The 25,034-nt window shown below is 42.4% G+C and overlaps 1 protein-coding gene across 1 annotated transcript in view; it reads right to left on the minus strand.

The window, feature by feature from the left end:
• Positions 1-423: 423 nt before the first annotated feature.
• GCN1 (GCN1 activator of EIF2AK4) overlaps positions 424-25,034 on the minus strand; it is a 46,297-nt gene continuing 21,686 nt past the window's right edge. Inside the window, exons 28-58 of the mRNA XM_072880635.1 lie at positions 24,694-24,837; positions 23,832-23,959; positions 23,458-23,647; positions 22,979-23,049; positions 22,010-22,175; positions 20,838-21,032; positions 20,401-20,647; positions 19,628-19,749; positions 19,205-19,319; positions 18,554-18,733; positions 18,018-18,238; positions 17,208-17,276; positions 16,920-17,058; positions 16,616-16,812; positions 16,110-16,252; positions 15,214-15,331; positions 14,841-15,056; positions 14,340-14,504; positions 13,741-13,902; positions 10,887-10,979; positions 10,457-10,600; positions 9,211-9,480; positions 8,814-8,927; positions 8,059-8,289; positions 7,248-7,441; positions 6,472-6,586; positions 5,202-5,298; positions 4,144-4,292; positions 3,447-3,551; positions 1,747-1,965; positions 424-1,137 (exon numbers count right to left, since the gene is read on the minus strand). Of these exons, the coding sequence (XP_072736736.1) occupies positions 1,012-1,137; positions 1,747-1,965; positions 3,447-3,551; positions 4,144-4,292; positions 5,202-5,298; positions 6,472-6,586; positions 7,248-7,441; positions 8,059-8,289; positions 8,814-8,927; positions 9,211-9,480; positions 10,457-10,600; positions 10,887-10,979; positions 13,741-13,902; positions 14,340-14,504; positions 14,841-15,056; positions 15,214-15,331; positions 16,110-16,252; positions 16,616-16,812; positions 16,920-17,058; positions 17,208-17,276; positions 18,018-18,238; positions 18,554-18,733; positions 19,205-19,319; positions 19,628-19,749; positions 20,401-20,647; positions 20,838-21,032; positions 22,010-22,175; positions 22,979-23,049; positions 23,458-23,647; positions 23,832-23,959; positions 24,694-24,837 (4,845 nt within the window). The 3' untranslated portion in view covers positions 424-1,011. The remainder of the gene's footprint in view (positions 1,138-1,746; positions 1,966-3,446; positions 3,552-4,143; positions 4,293-5,201; positions 5,299-6,471; positions 6,587-7,247; positions 7,442-8,058; positions 8,290-8,813; positions 8,928-9,210; positions 9,481-10,456; positions 10,601-10,886; positions 10,980-13,740; positions 13,903-14,339; positions 14,505-14,840; positions 15,057-15,213; positions 15,332-16,109; positions 16,253-16,615; positions 16,813-16,919; positions 17,059-17,207; positions 17,277-18,017; positions 18,239-18,553; positions 18,734-19,204; positions 19,320-19,627; positions 19,750-20,400; positions 20,648-20,837; positions 21,033-22,009; positions 22,176-22,978; positions 23,050-23,457; positions 23,648-23,831; positions 23,960-24,693; positions 24,838-25,034) is intronic.

A 25,034-nucleotide genomic window follows, 5' to 3' on the forward strand; every position in this document is an offset into this window, starting at 1 on the left:
AAAATAATTTTTTTAAAAAAAAGAGGTATATGTGGCCAAGTAAAATAAAATACTGCTTTCTTGGAGCGGTACAACTCATTGACCAAAAAAAAATAAAAATCTGTATGTTGGATGTGCCAAGTATCTTGTGAAGCCTTTGAAGACATAAAAATAGAGGACTTTTCACAAGTTGAATAGCTAAAAAGCTGTCTGTAGTCAAAAATACTTTGGAAATTAATAGGAGTAATTACTTACAGATTTCATTAAATGTCAGTTCTGGCTTGATTTTAAACCCTAGCTTGCCTCAGTTTTGCAAAAGGTTTTTATAGAGCGCTACCCACTCTACAAACTGTATGCCCTAGAAAAAGCAGGTCCAAAAAGTAAATCACAGTATAAGTTTGTTGACAAATGAGTTTGTAAAAAGAACAGTTTACACCAGAAGGATCAAAGTCAGAGCCTTTATTAAATGTTCCTTCTTTAAACAGACTGCATTTAATCCCCCTTTCGCATTTGTGATTTCTAAGGCTACTTTAAATACTTTGTTTTACAGGGATTTTCAGTCTGCAGAACCGTCACAAGCAGCAAGTTAGCAGTACACAAAAACAATACGCTTTAACTTTCACCGAGTTCTATTCCTGCTTCACAGGGTCTGTGGAAAAGACCAACAATACTTCCAGTACTGGAGTTTTTGCACAGACCCTGGAAAGGAAATAGGTGTCACCAGAGTTTAAGCCTGATGTGCTCTAGCCACATCTCACAATTGGCCACAATTTACTGGTATTGATTAGTATATCTGTTTCTTGCGCATTATTTGTTTCAAAAAGGGGACCAAATTTTCAATTTTCAGCTAATGTGGGTCTAATTAAGGCTATTCTGGTATATTTGATACTAAAATACTCTCTGGGAGTCCTTTTCATGAAATCCCATCAGAATTAACATTTTCAAAAATGAAAACATTTAAAATAGGTGTTTGAGTTGAAATGCTGATGCAGCGGCTGGTTCAGTGATTTCTTGTCTTCTGGAGCTTTATTATCACGTCAGTATAGTGTCATCTATCTGTTCATCAGAGTCAGCCTGGCCAGCCAGCTTCTTCAGTGATCTCCTGCAGCTTTCATTGAGGAGCTCCAAGCTGGCAGCATCCAGAATCTTGGAAACTGACTGTGAAAGGAAGACAACACCAATTACCAATTCCTTATGACATACCATTCAAAGTAAGAGTAAACGTAAGTGCCTTACAAGCTGTACTGATCTAAAATCTTTCAAACATACAAAAATCCTTCATCTGCTTTTACAATTCCAGACATAGGAACTATCCAAAAGCAGCTAAGACTTAGAAAAGAGGTCTGGAAATGGACGTAGGAAGTAGTCCATCCTAAAATACTCTCTCTAGCACCACTAATGCTGCAGTAGGATTATACAAGTGACAACGGCAATAAACCAGCAGTCCTAGCTAAGGTAACTACAGCACAGGAAGGGCTTACGGCATTTTGAAAGCCAGGCTACTATGTTAAACGTGGGAGGTATGTTAAATACCTCAAGTTTAGTAATACTGCACTGTAAGGTTGTACATTATCAGCATTGCTTATTTCTTCAAGGCTTAGCATGAGCATACCGATGAAGGCTTAAATGCAAATAGGAATGTCCCACTCCATCTATTTCCTAAGAGACTGCCAGCACATTCTGAGGTTCCAGGCACAACACTTAACCGTACGCAGCGTAATGTGACACGGCCTTCTACCAGTGATTACATTTTCTTCTTTCTCGTACCTCAAGCACTTCTTCACCCGCTCTCATCTTCAGGAGATTGACAATAGCTTGGTCGCTGTAGGCTCTTACACTGGTGTTTTTGTCCTTTGTGTTGTCCAGAAGCGCTTTGAGAATTGGTTTAATTGTTTGAGGATCCAGTGAGGGAAGATGGTTTTTATTTGCCCACCAGATCATCTTTTCTGCAACTAACTTTATGTCACTGGATGAGTTCTGGAGACACTAAAGCAGACAAAGATGGACTTAAATTCAGATGTACCAAGGACAGGTATTTAAAGCAGTAGTTTATCTTTTTTTCTAATTTAAGTATAACAAGAAAAGCAAGCAGTTTTCAACTCACAGGTATGCAAGAGGCAAACTTGTTATCAACAAGTTTGACTAAACTGTGTAACAGTAAAAGATAAAACCTTGAAAACAAGACACCTTTTCAAAAGAAAATTTCTAAAAATGTGGCTGACGAGAGGGTCACATGTTTCTCTGTGAACTGTCTCAGGAAATGACAGTGACCACTAAGTGCAGCAAAAGCTGATAGTGTCAGCGCCTCTGTAAAATACACTCAATCAGCAGCAACAGCCATGTCAGTCTCTGGTTAGAGTATAAGGTGCATTTCAACAGTGGATTTCATTTTAAAATTAAAAAAAAAAAAAAAAAAAGTTTTGTCTTTTTGATTTAATCTCAACACATTTAAAACGTGAAAGCTGACATCTGAATGTCAACTGCATTATTAATACTGTGATAAAGATATTGCGACAATTGTGATACTTATATTTTAATACAATACTGTGATACAAATTAATATATAAATGCAGGACTTCATACAAAAAGTCTGCTTTGAAGAATGATGGCCTGCATCATGTCAACTTGCATGTTTGTTAGTTTTTCAAGTAAATTGAAAAGAAATGTAAAACCTGAAAATTAACACATTTTATTTAGAATAAAGCCAACAGACAAAATAAAAAGCACTCTACCTGGCCCTATCTTTTCTACAACATTAAAAACATCCTGAGGTTCAAAATTCAGATACTGTCTACCATGAACGATATTTTTCTGGGGAGGAAAAAAAAAAAAAACAAAAATAAACCCCACACAAAAAAAACCAGAACAACCAAGAAGGAAAGGAATTTTGAGGTAGAATATTTAAATAGATATGAATTGAAAAAAAAATAGTTAACTTCAATACTCTCTTTTATCTCAGTCCTTCGGAGCTACTCCCTTCCACAGAAGTGGGAGTCAGAAAGTACTGCAGCAAAACCAGGTAAAGTAACTGTAGGGGTTTGATGCCTTTCTGACAAAGGCCCTTGGACCTTTAGCAACCTTAAAAAACTGACAACCCCCCCCACTCTTCTCTGCCAGCTGTTTGTTACTGGAAAGAAAAAAATTAATTCATAAGAAGAAAAACTGAAGTTTACCACAGGAAGATCAAAAGTCAAATTTCCATACTATAGCAGGGATAGCAGTGATGTATTCACAACTGCAAAGCAGGCTGATAAAGTGATTCTGTCTGTACTTTGCCACAAAAAGACATACCTAGATTTTCAAGGATCAGGGGATTTAGAGCTTCCCAAGAGAAGGCAAACAAGCTTTCAGTTTTCATGCTGGGTTACCATACAGATATTTGACAGGGAAAGCCACCCATGAGTTAGCTAAACAAGGAGTCACATCACAGGAGAACAATGCCAGGTAGTTATCATTAAAAGTCTTACCTTAATAAAGAGGTTGGAAAGTTTTGGAGGCAGGTTCCCTCCTCCTTCCATGTGGTATTTCATAAGAAAGCCCATCCCTCTGATGCCACTAACTGCAACGGGAATCTTCAACATAAGGAGAAAAATTGGTATTACTACAGCACAGGTCAACAGCTTTTATAACCAGGCTCATGTCTCAGGGGCTGGTGAGCTTCTGCAGAAGGCTAAACACATCTTTCAAAAAACTGTAGCATGCAAAGCTGGAAAACATTGGGTTAATGTTATTGGGTAGTATGATGAAAAAATCATAATGCGACTATGAGCCACATGGAATAAGGTGGCAGGCCCCACAGAGCCCCCAATTTCCTGACACCAAATTACTCATTCAGCCCTAGATTTAAAATCTTTCTACTAAAACGAAATATTTGCACTTCTTGTAAACCTGGCCCAAGAATGGAACTTCTAACAGGGAAACAGAACGGTAATTTACTCCCAATGAAAGCTACTCTGCAGCTGAAGGTTATTTAATCTTCGTCTCCACAGAGATCAGAACTCGAAGAATCAGAACAGTCGTGTAATTTCACAGTAAAACTGTATCTAGTCAAGGGAGAATCTTCAGATGGCACTTGGGGATTTTTGTTCTGTTTGGTAACCCAGAGAACCTGCACACCTTTTAAAACTACTTGCAACAGAACTCGCCCACTCAGGTAGCACTTACCCTGTCAGCAGTGGCATTGCTGAGGATCATCTCCTGAACACTGTTGTAGTATTTGGGGGAACACAGCCTGCTAGGAGCAACATTTACAGCCACAGAGAGAGCCAGGCTTCGTCCGTGTCTCACCATCCAGTCAATGCCAGCGACATCTGCTGCAGATGGAAGAACAGAACAATAGCAAGGCTCCTGCTAGCCATTCCTCTTCACCTAAGAAAGCTTTTGTCAGTTTGCCAATTCACTTCCATAAAACGAAATAATAAGCAGTATCTAAAGCAATACCTTGTTTCCTCCACTCCTCCTAAAAAGACATACAAACAGTGCTAAAACCCACCACCTCTACCAGACAAGAACACCTCTGGGCAGATATGGAAACCAGACACAAACAAGTGACTCTGTATGGTTCAAGCCCACATCCCTTGGTGCATGAAGGAGCTTGGAATCAGAATTACACAAGCTTTGACTCTAATAAAATTGTAAAAGTCATGTGTAATTTGAAACCAGCTAACAGATTCCCTTTTTAATCCCACAGAGGAGAGTAATCCCGTAGCACTCCCAAACACCTCGAGTTCCTACAAATTTCATGCTTTTATCTAACTTAGAGGCAAATTAGTTAATTCTCCAAAAGTATCTGAAGCCATCGGATGTGGTCTGCAATTAGCATAAGCCAATCTAAGGTCACAGTGTCATCAAAAAAGGTGGAATGGCCACCTGTCCACCCTGCCTGAACACCCTGTCACCCCCCATCCTCTCTGTCAGCACTAGCAATCACTCAGCCATGCTGGTACTTCATCAACTCATCTGAAAAGAAATCCAGAAAAAAAGTATGGGTAACCCCAAGTTACAACCACTACCCCGTGCTCAACTATGTACCAGGGTGCATGAATTAACAGCCATGAGCAAAGAAAAGCACAAGAAAATCTAGAGTAGAGATTCAGGCTTAATTAAGATAAGGAGGAGGAACCTAAATAATCAGTCATAAAGTTTGCCTGAACCAATGGCTAAGAAGGTATCTTCCCGTGCTTTCAGAATCAGTTCCACTCACCAGAAACAGCTTCACCTACCCAGTAAGTGCTGGTGGAGAACAGTACTGAGCTCCTCTTCTGACAGAAATGCACACAGCTCTGCCAAGCAGCCAGCTGAGGCCATGCGGGTGGCATCCTAATGAGGAAGGAAGAAAGGAGTAACACAGTTGAGCCCAATACACATCAGAGATAAGGAGCAAGAGCAGCAAGTGACAGAAGATGATATGAAATAAAAAGAGAAGGAGGAAATAAATATTAGTAGACCCCCTTTCACTCCTACTGCCTGTGGAGTTCTGTCACTTCCCAAGGTTTCTTGTACATAATGGAACTTAAAGCCAAATCCACAGTCAAAAAAGCCAGCAGAGACTGAAGAATTACAGACCTTATATAAATTCTGATTTGTTAAATGGAAAAGTCGTAAAGATGAAAGTGAATGTTTTAAAAGACATATTAAGAGTTAAGTTTAGGTTCACAGTCTAGAAAGTAAGCATTACTTCTAGCCATCTCTAGATGATCTTATCTCTGTGATAAATTCATATTACTTTTAATTTAAAACTTCCAGGCTTTTGTTGTTTTGGCTTGCTTATGTGACCATCCCATCACTACTCCTCTCCACCCTGAAACTTACAATCCAGTGGGAATTTTTCAATTCTTCTATTTCTAGCAAGCCAACAGGTGTACATCTATGTTGCACAGATTAAAGCGTAAGGAAGAAATTACTAGATGATTAATTTTAATCTCACAGATGATACTGTTGCTGTCTGCCATATACAGAAGACCCTATATTAAACCTGGAGAGCTTCTTGCTTGTTGGAGAAAAATCTGCCTTTATCTGAAAAAATTCTCACGCTAAATGATAAACCCCACCTGAGAGCCTACAAACACACATATGTGCATATGGTGAAGGTATTGCAAGTTTTCTCCAAGATAAAAAACAAATCCTGACTTCAGAGCTGTCTCAGACACGTTGGTGAGGAGCTGCAGGTCAAACCCACGTAGACAGTTGCTAAGGAGACATTAAACTCACAGATTCTCAGAGTTACCAGTGATTGGCTAGGGATCTCTAATTCTTGCACCCGACGCTCAGCTAACACACTACAAGGCTCCAAGGAGATCGATTTTACAGACAGCATTCAGTTTAGTGAGTAATGCCCACCACATGCTTCTTTATGTAAGTTTCTTTCCACTCTGCCATTAGTTATTTCCCCCAGAAGTTATTTTAGAAAATACTTGTTAGAAAGTTCAGATTTTAAATTTAAGAATAAGACTGTCTACAGCAGGGATCCTTTGCAGCTGGCTGAAGCAGTACCTCATCATGTCCCAGCATCCCTAGAAGCACCGTGCTGATATTCTTCCTAATTGCAGCATCAACTTTGGCACCAGCTCCTCGTGTTACAAACCGCAGAGCTTGCAGCATTGTGTCCCTAGAAGCGATCACAACTTACAGTCAGACAGCGCCTCTTCCCCCACCCTAGAGAAGACACTGAGCCCTGGATACCCGTAACAGTTTCTTACAGAGCAATTACACTAACATGCCTTACAGTTTAGGAGACTGATACTCTCTCTGCACTGCTGAAAACTCCATGCTAGAGTATTTCCATGTTTGGGTGCTTGTGTCTGTCTGTTACAACGTAAATATTTTCTGACTAGTCAAACATTAAAAAAATCCTCAGATCAGGAAGTTAATTTCTTAGGGATCTGTGCACTTAGGATACAAGAACAGCTGCATTAGTTCAGGTCAGACTGACAACTGATGCCATCTTGTATCTGAAAGTGGGCTGCAGTGGGTTGCTGCGGGGTGTGCAGGAGAGAGAACTGGGCAGATGCCAAGCAATGCTTCCCCTGGTGCACTGTCACAGCTCAGCTTCTGACCCAGGAAATCCCTATCGTCCGCATTCTTTGTTTTACAACCCTTGATTAACAGTCAACTGCTTTCACTAATAAGTAAATCTTACTCTCAGAATTAAGGGGAGAAAAAAAAAAAGAAATTCTACACAAATAGCTGTAACCATTTTGTTCATTCATCCTAGCCCTTTCCTTCATCCTTAATAAGCAGGAAGGCCCGAGATATCACCTACAGCTTACCTGATGGCAGAGTCATCACTGGAACGAATTCCGTTCAGTAGCTCCGTAAAGAGAGGATCCACTTTTACATGGATGACAATGAGTTTACCAAGAGCATCAGCAGCTTTAAGGCGAACAGCACGGTTTGAGTCTTGCAGAGCTTTGGTGAAGGTTGTTTGCAATTGGGGCAAAAACGGTTTCAGGGCAATCTCAACCTACACCAGAGATAAAAGGGAAAGTGGCGCAGTCAAGTCTGAAACAGTGGCTAGAAATCAAAGCCTGAGAACAGCATCACCTCTTCTATGGAAGTTATCACAAATAGCCCTTGTTCAGATCTGACACACTACTAAAATAGGAAAAACATGAAACAATACTGCAAAACTTTTAACCTTTTCAAATCTAATCTTATTTTCTGCATACAGAAATACAAGGGTAACACTGCTGAAAAGTTTTACACTATCATGAACAGCCTTTTATACACAGAGCGCTAAATAAAAGCTCAGCTCAGTTCAAAGATACGTAAGATGATCATCTTTGCACTTAACAATCCATAAAAATGGTGGACACAGGAGAGATTAATTACATGGTAGTTTTTAATCACTTGAAAGTGGGATCAGCATTTAGCAGTATTTCCAAGAAGCCCAGTGATTCAAGCATTGGCGGCTTTTTTGGTAGGCCAGAAGCTGCTGGAAGAATACAATCCAGTTACATTGCCATTCCAAAATAGCAAATCCACACCAGCAGACATGAACAGCGTGATTTTATGTGAACAGCAACAAGTATTTCTGAAGGAAAATGTTCACAAACCACAGTCAGTGACTTTGAATCTTACCTTGGCTAAAAGAAGGCTTAATGTTTCAAGCAGAGCCACTTTGACATTCCAGCTGAACCGATCTCCCAAGATCCGAATAAGTGGCCCAGTAATGCTCACCACAGATGGTTTAAGAGCTTCAGCAGAAGTCAGCTTAATAACCAGCCCTAAGGCCTTTGCCGCCTCCTCCTTCTGCTCTGGATTACCAGTTAAAACACCTTCCCGCAGCACCAGGAGTATGGAAGTCACTCCCTGTCATGAAAATCGGATAAAAAAGCTTAGAAGTTAAGATGCAAAAAATACATATCTTATTTTTTCTCCTGATATACACCAGATGCACAAACTTGGAGAGTTTATCTCAATTTCCTGTTGACCTTCAGCTGCCTGCTTCCACATTTAAAGAGCTACTTTTATTTGGTTTGATTTCATGCATCTACGCCTTACTAAGCCAGTTGCTATGAGAAAAGTGGTGGCGGCTCAGGGAATTTTTAAACCAGAGAAATTTGGCACAGAAGTCCAGCTTTATACTCCCCCACAAAAAGCAGCCAGCGACCACGACTTCCATGCATAACAGAACTGTCAAAGATCTTGTTACAAGAGGAGTCTTTTGTAGGGTAACTCAAGAGCAGCAGTAACCTACAAAAGTCTCTCCCACATACAGGTTTGGAATGCCCCAACAGTCACTGCTTCTAATAGTTGTAAAGTCATATCAACCAGTTCCCCCAAAAGGTGGGTATTATGGCTGTGATGAATCCATGCTCATTCTGGTCCTTTACCTTCTTAGGAATACAGAATCCTGGCACATGCTCGCCTTTGGCCTCGTTCCCTACAATCCGGATATCCTTGTGCAGGTCCTCAATGAGAGCGAGCTGGTTCCCAGCATCTAATTTCTGCAAGAGAGAGAGGTAAGACAAAGATGAGGCAGCACAGCAACCAGCTATTCTTTGTGAATTCTTCTCAGGTGTGTCAAGAGAAGACACCTGTTTCCTGCCTCCTTGCTCACAATGCTGAAGTCAAGCTCATCTTACAAGTCTCAAATCTTTGCAGCATTTGCAAACGAAAATGTAGTTTACAATCAATCAAGAAGGTTCAATTTAGGCAGCATTTTACCAGCTATTCCCATTTTCTTCTTGCCAGGCATTACCACTGTAACCTTTTTACGCTGCCTCTCACCTTGGTGATAGAATTAAGCGCATCCCAGCTTTCATTCAGAACTACAGGGTTGGTGTCATTAAATAGACGTATCAAGCCCGAAACCAAGCTCTTGAGATGACCAGTATAGTCTGCTTTTGTCTTGGAGCAGTAGATATTCAGAATGACAGCTGCCGCCTGTCTCATTCCCAGCTCAGGGCTGCGGGTAGCTTCTAGTAAATCTTCAGTTATAATTCTTTGTCCAGCATCATCTTCCACAGACAGGATTACAGACTGGCAGTTTGCCATCTCCTAAAGAGTCCAAATTAACTTTACGTTAACTCTCAAATAGAACAAAGCCAGATTTAGCCCCAGGTTTCCCCATGTTATCCACAGCATTATGTCTTAGAGAAATACTACAACATATCCCACTTGCTAACCGTTTCTCATTAAATAGCTGGTCACATTACCATTAAAGGCTCGATTCATTCCTGGAGCAGAGACAGCTATATAACCAACTCTCAAAATGTAACAAGTGACCAAACTCTGCTGAACTGATTGCTGCACAGGTCGCTCTCCAGCTGCAGAAGGGCTAATTTACAAAAATTAGAGTAGCTCAGTCTCCCAATCTTATTCACCTCTTAGAGACTGTGGGTCTTGTCAGATAACATTTTTTTGATTTAGGTAGTTTAATGCTGTGCGTCGTAATACTAATTACATGCACGTCTGTGGGTACATAAGAGATCTCCAGGCAGACCTGGGGCTAGAAGCTGAGCTAATGGGCATCTACAGCAGACAGACAACAGGACTCTGTCACTCACCTTCCTAATTCACTAACTTATGTACATGTCTGTTCGCAATCACAACTCCAGGATGTTCTCTGGAGTCCAAATACCAGATGTTTCGGGAAGCAGTACAGAAGGAGTGCTGCATGCAAAACAGGAGATTTCCTCCCTTCAGCCCTTTAATCTCTCAGTCTTCTATACCAAGAATAAATACAAAGTTAACCAGACACTCTGGCAGTTCTCCAAGAATAAGTAAACTGAGAATTGTATCTTGTCGCAGGCCAGAGAGACTTTTATATGGATACAAATAGATTTGGAAAGCATACGTTTTTCAACTCACAATATGCCACCAGGCAAAAAGACTCATCCTGAAGGAGCTCATGGACTGAATTAAAACATGCAATCTGTGAATCTAGAGAACACAGATTCTGTTCTGGGAAGTAAACCCGAAGCTCTATCTTCAGGCAACCTGTCATAACAAAGAGCTGAGTCGTGCTACTTGCCAATTGCTCTTCACTGGTCCCCAGCTTCTCTTTCAGTGCAGACATCATAGCAGGCAGGATGACACTCAAGTGCCGTGTCAGAGCGTCCCCTGCCACTGACGAGAGGAAAGCTAGCACGCGGGTGTTCACAGGGGGAGCAGTCAGCTAAAAAAAACCAAACCAAAACAAACAAAACAAACAAAAAAACCCAAAAACAAACAAAAAAAGAGAAAAGCAGGAAGTTTTTTCAGAAGGAATCTCAATTCATCTACAACATGTAAAGTTTCCAAGTATAAATGCATCACAACCCAAATGACAATGTTTTGAGCATAAAATCAGAAGAAAAATTCAAAACTATGCTCTTCCTTATGGCATATCGGTCCAAAGAAAACTGGCAGCAAGGAGAGGAAAAAGCACAGTTCTGAAGTTTAAAATTTTTTTCCACTTGTACCTTTGGCACCAAATAAGGCAGCACCACACGGCTCTTGACAGCCATAACTTGTTTAAGACCATCCACAGCAAAGTCAGATGTCTCTTCATTTTCCTACAGGGAAAGAGAAAGTTACAAACCTGAGAGGTGATCTGTGACACACCAAGCTAAACCCTACTTCAAGTGACAATTTACCATGTGATCATATAACCCCCACACAAGTCCTTCTATCCCAAAATGCTCTCATATTATATAGCAAAAACCCAAACCAAGCTCTTCTGTCACATCAGAAAGATTTTCCGTATCAGGAATGGTGGCCAAACAACTTAAGCAGGTGACAGTGGCCATTCCCAAGCACAGCCAGATGTAGTAATTCTTAGGCCTATGCTTTAGCCATGAGATCTTCCCTACCGATGGCTAGGATGACTCCATGGAGGAGACAAAATAAAGCGGCCATTCCCTAGAAGGTCTGCCACTACAATCCTGCTTCCCCTTTAAGCTACTGTGCTGGTTTGGGCTGGGATAGAGTTAATTTTCTTCACAGGGGCTAGTACGGGGCTATGTTTTGGATTTGTGCTGGAAATTTGTGCTGCTTTCCTGGAGATGGCTGAACACCTGCCTGCCAACGGGAAGCAGTGAATGAATTCCTTGTTTTGTTTTGCTTGTGTGCGCAGCTTGTGCTCTCCCTATTCAACTGTCTTTATCTCAGCCCACGAGTTTTCTCACTTTTACCCTTCTGATTCTCTCCCCCATCCCACCGGGGCAAGTGAGCGAGCAGCTCGGTGGTGCTTAGTTCCCAGCTGGGGTTAAACCACGACAGTCCTTTTTGGCACCCAGCGTGGGGCTCAAAGGGTTCCAGATAATGACAGATTTGATTGGAATGTGCTAGATCGAATTTATAGCTGTTATTGCTGTTTAGCTATTAATCAGCAGGCTCCTGTGCTTGCCATGGGGCTTGCTTGCCTCACTGTATATTAAAGTCTAGTGCTCGTTAGTGGCTGCTTTTTGCTTTTGCTGCTTGCTGTGCTGCTGTACTGCTGATCGTCTTACTCTGCTGTGCCTGGGAACATGTTGATAACAGCAATGGCCATGCGCCTGGGCTGGCAGACGGCCAGGGCATCGCTGCTGTTTCTGTGCCGGACAGGCTGGAACTCCAGTGTGAACTCGAGTCGAAGGGACTGTGACCTGTGGATGAGTCCACGCGGGAGCAGCGCACCCCGAAGCGTCTGTGCCCATGGATAAGCCCATGCCAGAGCAGGTACATCTCAAAGCGTCTGTGGCCGTGGTTATGTCTGTGCCACAGCAGGTATACCTCTGAAGGGATTGTGGCCCAAGGATAAGTCCACGCTAGAGAAGGCACACCTTGAAGCATCAGTGGCTGTGCATGAAGTCATGGCTGGAGCACCTCAAAGCGTGTGGCCATGGATAATCTCACGACAGAGCAGGTACACCGCTGGAGGGACTGCAGCCATGGGTGAGGCCCTGTTGGAGCAGGTTTCCTTCTGAAGGGACTGTGGCTGTGGGTAAGGCCACGCTGGAGCAGGTATATCTCTGAAGGCATTGTGGCCCATGGAGAAGGCCACGCTGGAGCAGGTGCACCTCAAAGCGACTGTAGCTGTGGATAAGTCTATGCAGCAGCAGGTATACCCTGGAGAGACTGTGGCTCATAGATAAGGCTCCACTTGGAGCAGGTACACCCCTAGGGGCCCGCAGTCTGTGGATAAGTCCAAGCCAGAGCGGGGCAAGGGGAGGAGATCATTGCAATGTTAAACCCTATGGTCTGGTCCAAAGGGACCAGGGGTGGACATTGTGATGGAAATACCTTTAAATTGTTGTAACCTCGGATTTGAGTTCCATGTTATAGGAATTACTATAGCAGAAACCACCTGAACCAATGGAGGAGAAGCCTTACAAGAAGCAGTGCAAGTGCAGCAGTGACCTGACCTGAGCTGACTTTGGTGCCCAACAACTCCACGCCACACACCACCTCTGCTGTCCTGAGTGACCACCATAACAGCTGGAGCCCAAAGTCATGGACTAAATGAACTCAGTGGACATTTTGTGGACGTTTCACAGGGGTGGTCCATAGACTAAGGGAATGATATCTGTGTATTATATCAAAGGATGGGAAGGGGGGGGGTGGTTAACGGGGAGGTATTGGATAGTGTGGGACCTGAGCATGACATAAATGGTATGGAATAAGGGGTGGAGAATGTCCTGGTTTTGGCTGGGATAGAGTTAATTTTTTCCGTAATAGCTTGTATGGGGCTGTTTTGGATTTGTGCTGGAAACAGTGTTGATAACGCAGGCGTGTTTTCGTTATTGCTGAGCAGTGCTTACACAGACTCAAGGCCTTTGCTGCTCCTCACCCCACCCCACCAGCGAGGGGGCTGGGGGTGCACAAGGAGTTGGGAGGGGACACGGCTGGGACAGCTGACCCCAACTGACCAAAGGGATATTCCACACCATATGATGTCATGCTCAGTATATACAGTTGGGGGAAGAAGAAGGAATGGGGGGACATTCAGAGTGATGGCGTTCGTCTTCCTAAGTCACTGTTACGCATGATGGAGCCCTGCTTTCCTGGAGATGGCTGAACACCTGCCTGCTCATGGGAAGGAGTGAATGAATTCCTTGTTTTGCTTTGCTTGCACGTGCAGCTTTTGCTTTCCCTATTAAACTGTCTTCATCTTAACCCACGAGTTTTCTCACTTTTACTCTTCTGATTCTCTCCCCCATCCCACCAGGGGGGAGTGAGCGAGCGGCTGTGTGGTGCTTAGTTCCTGGCTGGGGTTAAACCACAACAGCTAACTATTCAAAACCTGTCCCACAACATCATTAATCAAGTTGTTGACTGATGTTGAGCAACGCTTACCAGCTGCTTCAGCAAAAACGGCAGGATATCTTCAAGAGCTTGATGTCCAATTGTTGAGTGCAACTGTTCAAATGTTTTAGCTGCAGCCTCTCGGACTTCTTCCAGAGGGTCACACAGCGCTTTTCTCACTGTAGGAACTAGGGACTCAGAGAAAAGCAGTACCTAAAGATGTAGAGATGAAATTACAGAATACCTAAAGCACAACAGACACATGCATCTCAGTAAAGTAGCTAAGAACACAGAATTTGCACAGCTGAAACTAAATTGCTGTTTGCTTGAAATATGTTGGAAGAAAACCAGGATTAATCAACACAAATATCTGCAGTGCTCTAAGGCTACCTAGTGGATGATTTCTATTATTATATCTCATAAAAGTCAGAACTGTGCAATGTTTTAAATTTACTGGCAGATACAAATGTATACATTTGCCTGAACAGCAACTCATGTTAGTTCTGGCAAGTTAGTTAGTTAGTAAGCCCTGAATTCAGCCCATAAAACAAGTCCAGCACTAGCTGTATTATTCTGTCTCAACTGCAATACCTGCATCGTAACATAAATATTTAGGAAACTGGAGATTTCACCTTCCACATATGACTTACCGCATCCCTGCTGGTAGATTTCATTATCTCACTCAACCCAATGCAGACTCCTTGCCTCTCATCACTCTTGTCTGACCTCAGTCCATCTTCCAGAATAGGAATGATTTCAGGAAGGATCTTCTCTCCTAACTTTCGGACAAGGTCTCCTAATGTCCGTGCTGCAACCTGTCCCCAAAAGTTTATTCATTAACTATTTTCCTGTTTTATAAAACTTAAGATGAACTGTGAGCAGATGTTAACTTCTGACCATAAACTACCATTCACAGTATAGACAGAGCAGTAGGAATGGAAACACTACTATTATAAGTAACCACAGAAAAACAGTTTTACTGTCATCACAGTTGCCTTCAGCAAAGGGAGAACTCAGACATAGTCATGCTCAGAACAGTTAAATTAATGACAGCTTTGGAGTGATTTATAGAAAAGAATTATCCTGTATTCTTCAGGCATTAGTTTATATGGTCACCTGCAGTAACAGGAAGGCATTACTTAATTTCTCACCGTTCGCTTATCTGCACAAGTACTGGCCAAGAATTTCAGCAGAAGCCCAAAGAGGGTTGGCAAAATTTCACGCAGCGTGCGAGGAGTGTTTGAGACTACAATCTTCCAGACATGTAAGGAGGCTTGACGCACTACCAGCTGGGTGTCAGAGCGGCCCATATACAGCCCTGCCAGCACCCTGTTCCTCCTCTCTACACCAAGAGCATTAATAATAGCCTGAAAAGAAATAGGAACAAAATTGTATTATCCACTCCTGAAACTTACAAAAAGAAGAAAACGTGATTATTCAATACATCTTTCTATCAGGCTTTCCATGCTGATTTGAAAAAATAATAAATAAAACAAAAGGCACAACAGAGAAGAACAGCTTTACCTTGTTTGACTGGGCTGTTCCAAAGTTGTCATCCTCTGAGGCAGTTTCCGTGGTCATTTTTCCAGTGACTCCTGAGATATGGAACAGAAGATCTCCAAGGAGCTGAACTGAGCTAAACCTGGCAACAGGAGCAAGTCAAGTGTTATAAACAGGGTATTCAGGCAGTACCTGTCCAAAGATGACAGTACATCAAATACAGACATGAGCAAAATGCAAGGCAAAGAGCTAAGTCAGCACTGAAATGCTGCATGGGCTGATATGGAAGATCAGTCTGCCTACATGACTGAGAAGAAGCATGCTAAAGAGAAAGGGAAGGAGTGAATTCCAAACGGGAAGGGGCTGAGAGAATTCCCGTATCAAAGCAATGAATCAGGGAACAGCCTGGACTCTAGAAAGGAACAAGACATTGCCAGTATCTGTCTCAACCCAAAAGACATTCACCTGGGATAAGTGCACTCATCAGCACTCAGCTGACACAAGCCTTTTAGTACAACTAATTTTTGAGCAATTGCTATTAGCTGTGAGCGCTCCACTGCACATTTCCATACACAGGAGAACAATAACTTACTCAGCATTTCGAAAAATGAAAAACAACGTATGAGGGATAAATATTGCCACATCAACTGCCTTAGAAGTGCTTTTCAGAGTCACTACCAGAACTAGTAATCTAGTAGGAATGCTTTGCAGGTACCAGGAAACCTGATCCACGGCTGGCAGGGCTTCTCAGACCTGGTGCTATAAAGCATCATATCCAAATCAACAAGCAAAAAGAGACACTTGCTTTTGCTTCCCAGGAGGTCTCTGCATTTGCTTGAGGAGCAACATAAGAGTCTGAATCACACCAGTTTTTCAACCATGAAAGAGAAATGTCTGTGAGTAAGATGGTTATCCCTTACCTTATCCTCCACAAGTCATCAAAGAGGCCATCCTCAAGCTGTGGCAGGAGAAGCGCAATGGCAGTCTCAGCATACATACTGATGATTCTTTGGCCGGCGCGCAGAGCAGTGTCCCGCACAAACTCATTCTCGTCTGCCAGTGCCTGAACAGAGACAGAAGAGTGTCTGTGAAAACTGGGGTTTTTTTCAGCACAATATACAAGACCAACTGGAGGAAAACAAAACAATGTTTTCTCTCTCAGCCATGAAAAGTGAATTAACTGTAGAGTTGTGAATGCACAAAGGTGATTTCAAGAAATTACTAGTTACTACAAACAAAAGACAGTAAGCAAGTAATTTGGAAGAAGAAATAATTTATAATTTAAATTATTTTATATTTTATATACTCCAGCAATGCTGGACAAGTCTCTGCATGTCTCACAATTACTGGAAATGATGCTTAAACTACTCTGGAAGCTTCTTTTTATTCTCTAATAAATAAAACTCTTCAGGCCTCTGCTACATACCTTAAGGATACAAGGAATGATGGGACCAACATAGGGAGTGAACTTGTCTCCAAAGGTAATTGGCAGGTAGTTGAACATCATGATATAACCGTCTCGTACATGTGGAGCAATATCCACTTTAGTGGCAGTAGCTACAATCTCTGGCATAAGTTTCTCCAGCTTTTCTACCCCCAAACCAGCCATAACTTCAGCCAGACCTGGGAAAAAAAGCAGGGAACAGAGCTGATGAACACAAGAAAGAACAAGCTAATCTGATTTAATAGGAGAAAGTCTGAACTCAGTATTCAGACACAGCTGTCCCCACCTTGAGCAGCACCAGATCGATCCACTGAGCTCTGCTCATACGTCAGTGTCTCCATCAGCCATGGCAACAAATCCTCAAAGCATGATTCTCCCATACCCTTCACCATGGCTCCCAGTGCCTTTGCAGACACTGTACGCACCTAACAGACAAGAGGAACAGAGATTCGCAAAATATCCAGTCAAAGTTACTAGGACAGAGGTGTCAGACCAACTACAGATCTACAGAAGATTAGGACAAAGTCTAACCTCATGCACTGAAAGACAAACTGTATTTGTACAAAAGACTTACTTCAGGTACAGGATCCAACAGAGATGCCTTCAGTCCAGGAGTCACACTGGGTAGGTAAGGAGCCAGATCCTGAAACAAAGAGCCCGAAGAGTAAGAGCTAGATTCAAAATGAGAAAGAAACATAAGTCACCTTCATGTAAAGGGCATTCAGCCCTTTATTATTAGCAGTCATCCTTAACATCCTTAACATCCTGAGAGTTTAATCAGTTGCTTCCACAATCCTGCAAATAAGCACAATGAATTGTTCTGCAAGTCCAAGAAACAACACTAGTTCTGTGCAGATCACTCAAAACCTTTTTGATGCTCACTCACAACCCAGCACTTTGTATCTAAGGAAAATCCAACACTCTTAACATTTACACAAGGCTTAAAGGTAGAGTTTATCAGCACAAAAATTAAACACAGATCTTTAGCCTACAGTGAGGTTCTATAAATACTTTCCAAACAAACCCTGGATCCATTTGTAAGCAGCTGATCTGTGTTTCACTGGTACTGGTTTTGCTTGTTTGTTTGTTAAGGCATTTCTTATATGGTAAAAATTACAAGACCTTTTTGCAGGGATAAATCTGGTAATAACTAGATGACCAAAGTACAAAGCTGACAGTCTTAAGCATGTGAGAATTTTCACTGTCTTTATAGCCATCATCTGTTCATTTACATACATTTTAATTAAAGAAGCTGCGCAGATTTTAACACTGTCTACCTTAACAGCAAAATTCCAAAACCAAATAAATTCTCTCTAGTGCTTGCTCTGTTATCTCCTACACAGTAAATACAGCACGCAGTTAGAGAGCTTTTGCAGAACTGTACCTTCTGATCAGTCAGGGAGTACATGTTCCCAATGATCTGGGCAGCCATTTTCCTGGTGTCTGTGGAACGATCTTGAAAAGCTCTCTGAACAATTGGCATGATGAGTGCTAAGGATGGCGCATCAATGAAATGCACAAATTTGGTATCCAGTAGAGTCTGCAGACACTTCTGGGTCTTCCTGGAGGGGTCAGTGAGAGCATCCAACAGAACTGGAGCGATTGCTGAACATTTTTAAAAAGGAGAGAAAAGACTTTATTTGTACACAACACAAAAACACGTGTCAGGGTGAGCTGGTGTTCTCTCATGAGATGTTTTAGATCCTTCTAAAGCAACTAGCAGCACAGGGACAGAGGAAACCCTATTAACATTAGCTGACAAAATGGAAGCAGACAGCTGCTGTTAAGCTTTCATGTTATACTTTTCTAGGAGTAGTTTTATTTCTATAGAAGTTTGGATTTAATCCTAAATGTGAACATAAACCTTGCTATTATAAACCACGGTCATGTCAGGACGTTAGAGATGCAGACAGTTCTTACCCAGGATCTCTGGATTCCTGATGACGGACCCAATCTGCCTGAGAGCTTGCTGACCTGCATTCTGCACCTTCACATGAGAATCGGTGAGCACTTCCGTAAGTTTTGGCACAATATTGGGTAAGCAGGAAGAGAGCTGTTTGGGAGCACAGTATGCCATAGCCCCCAGCAGTTCCACTGATCCTGTGCATGAAGTACACAAAAAGAAAGAAAAAAAAAGAAAAAAAAAAGACAAAACACAAAACAATACACAGCATTAAGAAGAGATATGAGAAGATGATCAAATTTACCTCAAACTCAAATCTACCAGTCAGAAAACACACAGAATGGCTGAAATACATTAAGCCACTCTATGCCACCTAAAGACACTAAAAATGGTTGTTTTTTTTTTTTTTTTGTACCAGGGAAAAGAAGGAGGGAGCTTCTGGAGTACTTCTAGAGAGAAAGGAGGTAAAAAGTGTCCCTTGAATCTGCTGTGGGGAAAAAAAAGTTGCTCAAATGGTCAGGGAACTAATTTGTATCTCAACAGCTGTACATTCCACAGTCCCTTATCAGACAATAAACTATCACAGCCATCTGTAGGGATGAAGGGGAATGACAGCAAAGGGGACTGTGGGTTACTCTCAATCACATCAGTCAGATATTGGTCCCTACCAGCTTTGGTTCTCCAAGATTCCTCTTCTAGTGCTGCAAGAAGTGATGGCAAAACCAGCTTCACCCCATGAGTACTCAAGTTGCTCATCACGGCTTTGGCACAGTCATCTGCAGCCTCCAAGGAGAAGAAACCATTTACAAGCTATGTCACAACACATGTTTTCTCCTTCCTCAGAGACTCAATGGGAACAAAGCCTTCAGATAAAATAGTGTCTAAGTACAATGATGCAGCTAGCCAAGTAGCTCCCAATTAATCGCCAATGAAATAAGATGCTTTCAGTTATTAAGACAATCAAATTGTATTAGTGGTGTCTCAAGGGACAGATCCACCTTCTCAATTTGCCTAGTTACAAACAGTATTCATATCCATTCCACTTCAGTTTTCTTTTAACACTCTGTTCTCAGAAATTTAAAGCACCTTACCTCTCGCACGTACTGGTTCCCATCTCCAAAACAAAGCAGCAAGTGAGGTAGCACATGAACCACATACGGCTCAAAGAGCTTTCCAAGCATGCTGCAGAGCATCTCAAAGGCAAACAGAGCCCCTAAAGAAACAAAAAGGAAGGACAGTCAGAGGAAAATACAACTTCATTTAAAGGAGATGGAAAGAGAAGATATGATTTGCCAAATATCTGTATAATTTCTCCAAAAGCACTCAAATCTCACAGCTGAAAGTCTCTTGCCTTCTTGCACTTGTGGCTAGTGCTATAGTGGGGATTTCTGGTCTCAGAAAGGACAAGAAGCCCAGTAGCATTAGAAACATGTAACAGTCCTCTGAGTCCTAGCTTAGGTAAGCAGAAATAAGGACAGGAAACATCCAGCAGCAAAAGGAACAAGTAGGCTGTGCGAGCCCCTCTGGACCAGCTGGAGCAGAATATATACAGCTCTCTTCCTGCTCAGGAAGCAGGAGCCCACCTAGCAACACCTGCCTTTGAAAACAGAAGGGAGGGACACAAGCATGTTGTCTAGCACCAGAAACCCTTCCTCCACCACAATGCAAACAGAGCAATTTTAGGACACTATACACAATCAATGGCCTCATGACAGACACTCCCTGTTTCTTTCTCTGCAAACTTTAGTAAAATAAATGTAGATAAAGCAAGCATAGGGTTCAGGTATCATTTGAGCTGACCACAATGGTAGTAGGTACAAGAGAAATTTGAAGTATTTGGGAGGGAAAAGCTTTTGTCCCTTACCCTCACGCCGACGGAAGTTCTTCTTGTCCTGAATAGCATCAGTCAGTGTGGTCATCATCTCCTGCTGCTTGAGAGAGAGGATGCCAAGGCCTTTCACCAGGCCTGCCAGCCCGTAAGCTGCACCTTTGCGCTCAGCATACTTATCAGACTCTAAAAGCAGCTGCATTAGCTTCTGTATCATTCCTCCTGCATCCTCCTTAATCGCAGGCACCAAAGGTGGTAAACAGCTTGCCACTGACTCCTGAACCTGTAAAACAATCCACCAGCTATCAGATCACAAAATATTCATCACCAACATAAATTCCCCGTAGACTGCACCCACAATGACAGCTTTCTGTCACCAGAGCCATTTTTCATCTCCCTGTCATCCCTAAAAGTATCTTAGTGTTAACCTGCCTCTGCGTGGAACATGAGAATTCCTCCAGGAAGGCACCTACCTGCTGAGATGGTGTGGACAAGGCTGCTATCAGTTTGCCAACAATTGGTTTCACTTTAGGGTCACTCTTGTCCAGATGTTTTGCCAGTGAACCCATCAGAATGACCACGCTCTGCCTGACAGCATCATAACTGGCATCATTAGGAGCATTTTTCAGGAATTCTTCAAACACTGGCAAGAGAGAGTTAACATTGTCCTGAAAAACAAAACCACAGAACTTGCCACTAGGTCCACTCAGAATGAGATTTGCTATGCTCAGTGGACTTGTTTGTTCTTCTCTGAGCCAACAAACTGAACAATCACACTGTATTTACAGTTCATTTAATGTGTCACATCACATAAAACCTTGTGCCATCCCAACAGGCAACAAATATTTCCTGCTAGAGAGAAGTTAGCTCTTAAAAATTAGATCCCCCAAACCTGCCAGCATGATGTTCTGCCAGAAGCAATGCAAGCTACTAGGCAGGACTGCTAGCCTAAACATCAGTGCCTGCTCTTTTGCTTGCTCCATTTGCAAAAGGAGAACAGAAAGATAAAACCAACTTCACATGGCTTTTCTAAGAAACAGAAGGAAAGAATGAATAATATGAAAATACTCCAATTGTCTTGGGCTTAACAGGAATGCAGAGGGCTGTCCAGAAGAGGTGACTGGCACATATGAGGAAATCAGAAGCTGAGCAGTTTACACCCTGCACACCTCCCCGATCTAGCACTGCTGGAGAAGGGCTAGCAGTATGAAGAAGGATGGTCCTCAATTCTCTGAATTACTTCAGTTGTTTTCAGTTTAATTAAGCCAACGATCAGCAAGCAAGCTTTCATGTTTTGCTTTGCATGAGGCCTGAAAAGGAATTCTCACCTTCCCAGGATTAAAAGATCTGTGGTCTGATTTTACTTTTATTACTCTAGTTTTATACCATTTTAACTCCAGTTGATTCAGGGCTATTTCTTTTTTCTAGCAATGACAGGGAAGAACTACACTTAGTCAACACTAGTCACTAACAGGACGACTCCAAACACACAAAAATTCCTACTACGTGAAAGTTCTCAGCTGTTACAAGTAACAGCAACCTCTAAGAAATAAAAAAAAATAAAAAAATCTATGGGCTCCAACACAGCACCTACATTTTCATTCCATCTTTTTCCACTGCTAGAGAGAGAAACATTCAGACTTACTTTGCCATGAGTGTTGAGCGTTGAAAGAGCTGCATCTAACATGCACTTCCTGACTTCAGGACTGCGATCGTTCAGGGCATCCGGTACAAAAAACTGAAAGAGGGGCTTCACCTGAGAACTGTCCAGATGCTGTGAGAGCTTGTTGAGGGCCAAAGCTATGCCACACCTGTAAAGATGGTGAGCTTGTGAGCTTACTGACTTTTCACAGAATTTGCTTGAGGTCACAATCACATTTGCTATCAGTAGTACAACACAGAAATTGAGAGAGAGAACCATTACAAAACCAAAGAGCTTCAGTGTGCAACCTACGTGCATTTCATTACATAATCCCATGCTGCAGGTTCCCAAAAGGACAACAATCCTTTAGCCATATGACAACTTTTATCCCAATCAAGCATTACAGATAGTTGGGCCAACAAAGACGGACATCAGGATCACTGCATCTGCTGCTGAAATACAGCAGCTTTACAACAAGGTACATCAGCACTAAAGAACAGATTAGCTTAAGACAGGCAGCGAACAAGATGATCTCCAATTAAACCTGTATAGGGCATACAGGTAGACAAAAAGTAATTATCCAAACTGGAATTTGTCCAGTTCATTAAGGCTCGCACTGCTGCTCTTGAAACAATCAACTGCCCATACAGAGGTGGGAATACAGTAAGATAAGACAAAAATCAGACAGTTTGAGAGGGAAAGACTCTGTTCTTATCAGAAGGACGTAGAGAAGATAGCATCCAATATTTTGATGGAACTGAGAGCATTTCAGTTTGGCCTGCCCAGACTGCTTGAGAGGCACGAACATTCCTACCAGAAGGACGCATGACACGAACAAGTCAATACAACTACATATATTTTGTTCCTTTAACATTCCCTTATTTCTCCACTGCCTGAACGTCTAAATAAAAATCTAGAACGTCTCATTTGGATGCACAGGAAGTGATGAGATCAATCTGAAGATGACTGTACCTTGCTTCCCACTGGTCAGGCGGTGATTCAGATATCACTCGTCCTAGAGCATCCAAAACTGGGGGTGGCCTCTGGAAGGAGAAAAATTTCATCAGAATGCCTTTTCCAAAGACACACATGCAGAGAATACTGTCAGCCATACCAGCAGTGCCATTTTATAAGACTGCACAAAGGTATGATGCCACTAGCAGAATAGCATGGTAAAAAAACAAGCAGAGAGCTAGCTTAGGCCCAAAAAGAGTTAGACTGACCCACAGTCTTCCTGTATCACCTAAGGCATATCCTCCACCTGTACAATGATGCCATTACTGGCTGGTAACTTGAGGCTCAAGATACTAAAGTCTGTGATAAGCTCAAACACAGCAACAGCAGGCTTCATGCACATCCTCAAGACAGACAAAAGGAAAAGTGATTAATAAAAAATATAAAATAAAAGCACAAGCTTGTGCCTGTCAACCCCTTAGGATAAGAGTACTTACATAGAGCTTCTCCTGGTAAATCTCTGTAAGTTTATTCATGACCTCTGCTGCTTGGCTTCGATACTGAGCTACAGCCCTGGAAAGAGCTTCAGCACCTGCTTGTCGCACTGCCTCTTCATGGTAGATGACATCTTTGATCAGCAGAGAACAGAGGTCAGGCTGCAGCTCCAGACCCATGGACTCCCACAGCCTGCAGCACACACAAAGAGGTGACTGATCACCCTTCAGCAAGAGAAGCCACTACTATATCCAATATCAGGGTGACCTAAAGCTGCCCTCCACCTGTGGGAGGCAAAGCCCCTGCCAGTGGAGCTCCATGAAGTGAGCAGAAGAGAGGTCCCCTTACAATCCAATCAGCCAGGAAGAGCTCTTACCTCTCTGCCAACTTCTGAATCTCATCTTCCACATCAAACTTTACTACCCAAAGGCGACGCAACAGATTCAGTCCATTCTTTTCATCGCTGTCTGGGGTTGGTAGAACCATTTGTAGCTCCATCAGTCCCTGAATTAGTTTACAGAAGAATCAGTGCAAAGATCTGATTTTAGAAACAGATGCTTTAAAACACTTAAAACCTTTGCCGAGTCACGCTCTCAGTGGTTGGAAGTGTCAAAATTCATGTTTGCTTGTGTGGTACACTGCCCATGCAGATCAAGGGCTTCCTGTTGCTAATAGGTGAGATGGTGAAACTCAAGAATAGCGCTCCATAGGCAGGTTGCAGAGAGGCAACTAGGCACTAGGTTGTGCTCTGGTGACTACAGTCTTCTCTGCTTCTAAGCACAGAGAAGCCAGCTCAGGTGAACTAAGCTGAAATTTGTTTCATGGCAAATAAAACCAAGCACCCTTGGTTTTTTTCTTTCATTTTTATGTTCTGAGAAGAAAGCCTGAAGCTTTCCAAAAACACTGGGCCCAATACAGACATAGGAATTTTTTGACAGCTTCTCTCTTTATGACTAAGCTCTATGCAATTGTAAACAAAAGGTGTTAAGTTGTCATAATTACACCTGTTTTAACAAAACAAAGGTCTGGATAGACTCAGAGTACTCCTTTTTGCAAGATAAATCTAGCACAAAGAGCATTACTTAGAGCATTATTGTTCAGTAGCTAGTGCCTCCTCCTGCAGACACACTACCCAAAGACTAGTATCACAGCTGAAGCCTCTCTTCCTCAGTGTTGGAGAAGATTCACCTCCCAAAAAATTAAGGAATTCAGTGTGACCCTGAATGATTCCCACCTACCCTGAGAGCTGCATCTCGAACATTCATGCACGGAGATTGCAGGGCCTGAAGTAACACATCGATCTCCTCCTGTTCTGCATAGGCACAGCCGTCCTCCCCGCTGCTGCTTGTGCACAGGGCGGTCAGTGCATTGGAAGCCAAAACCTAAAATGCCGTGAGGAAGTATTAGAGATTCCACCGCTGCCTTCTGCTTCTGTGCATTTGGTCAAAGCAAGCACAGGGTGGGGGCTGAGTGCTATCTCAAGAGAAGAAATTCTCAAAGAACAGTGACAAAGGTCTGTGATGAAAAGGAGAACTGATGAGTTCAGTCCAACCCTTTGCCTTTTTGTTATTTTTGACCT

The sequence above is a fragment of the Ciconia boyciana genome, chromosome 15 (genome assembly GCF_034638445.1).
Source record: "Ciconia boyciana chromosome 15, ASM3463844v1, whole genome shotgun sequence".
Classification (NCBI taxonomy): Eukaryota; Metazoa; Chordata; class Aves; order Ciconiiformes; family Ciconiidae; genus Ciconia; species Ciconia boyciana.